This window comes from Emiliania huxleyi, assembly GCF_000372725.1.
Source record: "Emiliania huxleyi CCMP1516 chromosome Unknown EMIHUscaffold_2126, whole genome shotgun sequence".
Classification (NCBI taxonomy): domain Eukaryota; phylum Haptophyta; order Isochrysidales; family Noelaerhabdaceae; genus Emiliania; species Emiliania huxleyi.
In genome coordinates, this window is record NW_005200481.1 from 1 (window position 1) to 1,699 (window position 1,699).

At 66.4% G+C, this 1,699-nt stretch overlaps 2 protein-coding genes across 2 annotated transcripts; both read left to right on the top strand.

Moving 5' to 3' along the window:
* Positions 1 to 15: 15 nt before the first annotated feature.
* EMIHUDRAFT_254141 (hypothetical protein) lies at positions 16 to 883 on the top strand (the record flags this gene model as incomplete). Its single annotated transcript, XM_005780550.1, has 4 exons — positions 16 to 103; positions 163 to 288; positions 366 to 580; positions 860 to 883. Coding segments are annotated over 4 exons (453 nt in total), but the record flags the coding sequence as incomplete, so codon positions are not given.
* Positions 884 to 916: 33 nt separating this feature from the next.
* On the top strand, positions 917 to 1,478 carry EMIHUDRAFT_373663 (hypothetical protein). Its single transcript, XM_005780551.1, has one exon. It carries the CDS (start codon positions 982 to 984, stop codon positions 1,309 to 1,311), a length of 330 nt encoding a protein of 109 aa, XP_005780608.1. The 5' UTR covers positions 917 to 981; the 3' UTR covers positions 1,312 to 1,478.
* Positions 1,479 to 1,699: the final 221 nt, after the last annotated feature.

Genomic DNA, 1,699 nt, shown 5'->3' on the forward strand with positions numbered 1-1,699 from the left:
GTGCAGCTGGTTCAGATCCTGACCGACCTGCTCATCTTCTGCACGCCCTTTGCGCTCGTCCACTCCGTCGGCGGCTTCGGCGCCGTGCTGGGCGCGCTTGTTCGTGCCGCTCTTCAAGCTGCCCCCCTGCCGCTCTCTCGCCACGCGCTCTGTTGTGAGCAGGCACGTCTGTCGTGACGCTCTTCCACTCCTCCATTGTCTCCCTTGCCAAGCTGTTCCTCGACCCCTTCTCGAACGAGGCGCCGCTGCCTGCCGCTACTGCAGCCGCCCTGATGATGAATGATCGTGGTTGTCTTTATTAAAAGCTCCTCCCCGACTCGTCTCCTCGAACTAGGCGCCGCTGCTGCGCGACGCGGGCATCGTAGGCATTAACGCGGCGACGCTGCTCCAGGAGACCAACGTCGGCTCCGAGCGGTGGCGAAGGGGCGGCGGCTGGATGCCGGAGGCCACCCGGCCGGTGGGGCGGGCGCAGCAGCCAGACGAGCCAACCGCGTCGCCGCGGCACGAGGGGCATGAGCGGCCCGCGTCGGGAGGGAACCCGCAGCCCGCGTCCGAGGCGCTGCAGGAGCTGCAGGGCGGGGTGGTCGCCACCGCCGCCGCGTCCGGTTTCGCGGCCGCGGCCGCTGGGGGCGGCGCCGGTGACGAGGTTGCGATCGATGGTGGCATGGGAGATAGTGGCGATGATGGGACTAGCTGACGCCGGCTGGGAGCCCGGGGCAAGGTACGTCTCTAATTCCTCCACACACACACAAGTTAGCTAGTTACGAAAGCGAAACACAGTCTGACCCCAACGACTCTGGGGACACAGGGGAGCGAAGTTAGAGCCGTACGGGGCGGTGTGGACCCTGAGTTGACCAAGGGTTATGCGCTGGAGCGATTCTAAGATCAGGTCTGCCACCTCCCCGCTGGAAACGAAAATCTAAGTTACAAATCTCGAATAAATCTCGAAGCACACTTGAATGCTCACTTGGCAGGTAACATATGCGCCACGCGCCCCAACCGCTCCTCTGGTCGCCGCCGGCCTCCGCGGCGGCGGCGATGTCCCAGCGCCACCCATCGGCCAGCCCTCAGATCGATCGATCGGCGCTCAAAGTCGGCTTCAGATCCGAGAACGCTGCTGGCGCCGCCGCCGATCCCAGCGGCGACGCCAGCAGCTTCCTCTGCTCTCCAATGCGCCGAGAAGCGACGCGGGGGTGCTCGGCCCGCCATGCACGACGAAGGCTCCGCCGGGCGCGCGTCGGCCGGTCCGGTGGCACCCTCTGCGCGCGGCACCTGCCGGCGCCCCGACGACAGCCGTCGCGCCACCGCTGATGGAGGGGCGGTCGGCGCCGCTGCCGCCGCGCTGCCGGTGGGAGGGGCACTGGTGGTGGCCTGGGCGGCCCTCCGCCGCCGCTCGGGGCGCCCGGGCAGCGGTGGCAGCCTGCCGCCGCACCACTTCGAAATGCCCGCTGACCACTTCGAAATGCCCGCTCCGGCGGCCCGCGATCGGCGCTATTCTTTTTTCTACAAGCAAAATTCGAGCCAATTGAGGAAACTGAAGCGGGCAGGCTGGAAGCACTGAGGGACGGCCGATTTTCGCCCAGTGGCAGGCCTGATCTTAGAATCGCTCGCTGGGCCCTCCTGCTCGGCTTTAGCCAGTAGACAAGTCTTGTCATCAACAGAGTAGAAGGATCTGATCTCGGGGCCGATGTGACCAAGC

What these genes read in the sequence shown, in the direction of transcription:
- EMIHUDRAFT_373663 (XM_005780551.1), top strand. Translation starts at nt 982, where the DNA reads ATGCGCCACGCGCCCCAACCGCTCCTCTGGTCGCCGCCGGCCTCCGCG.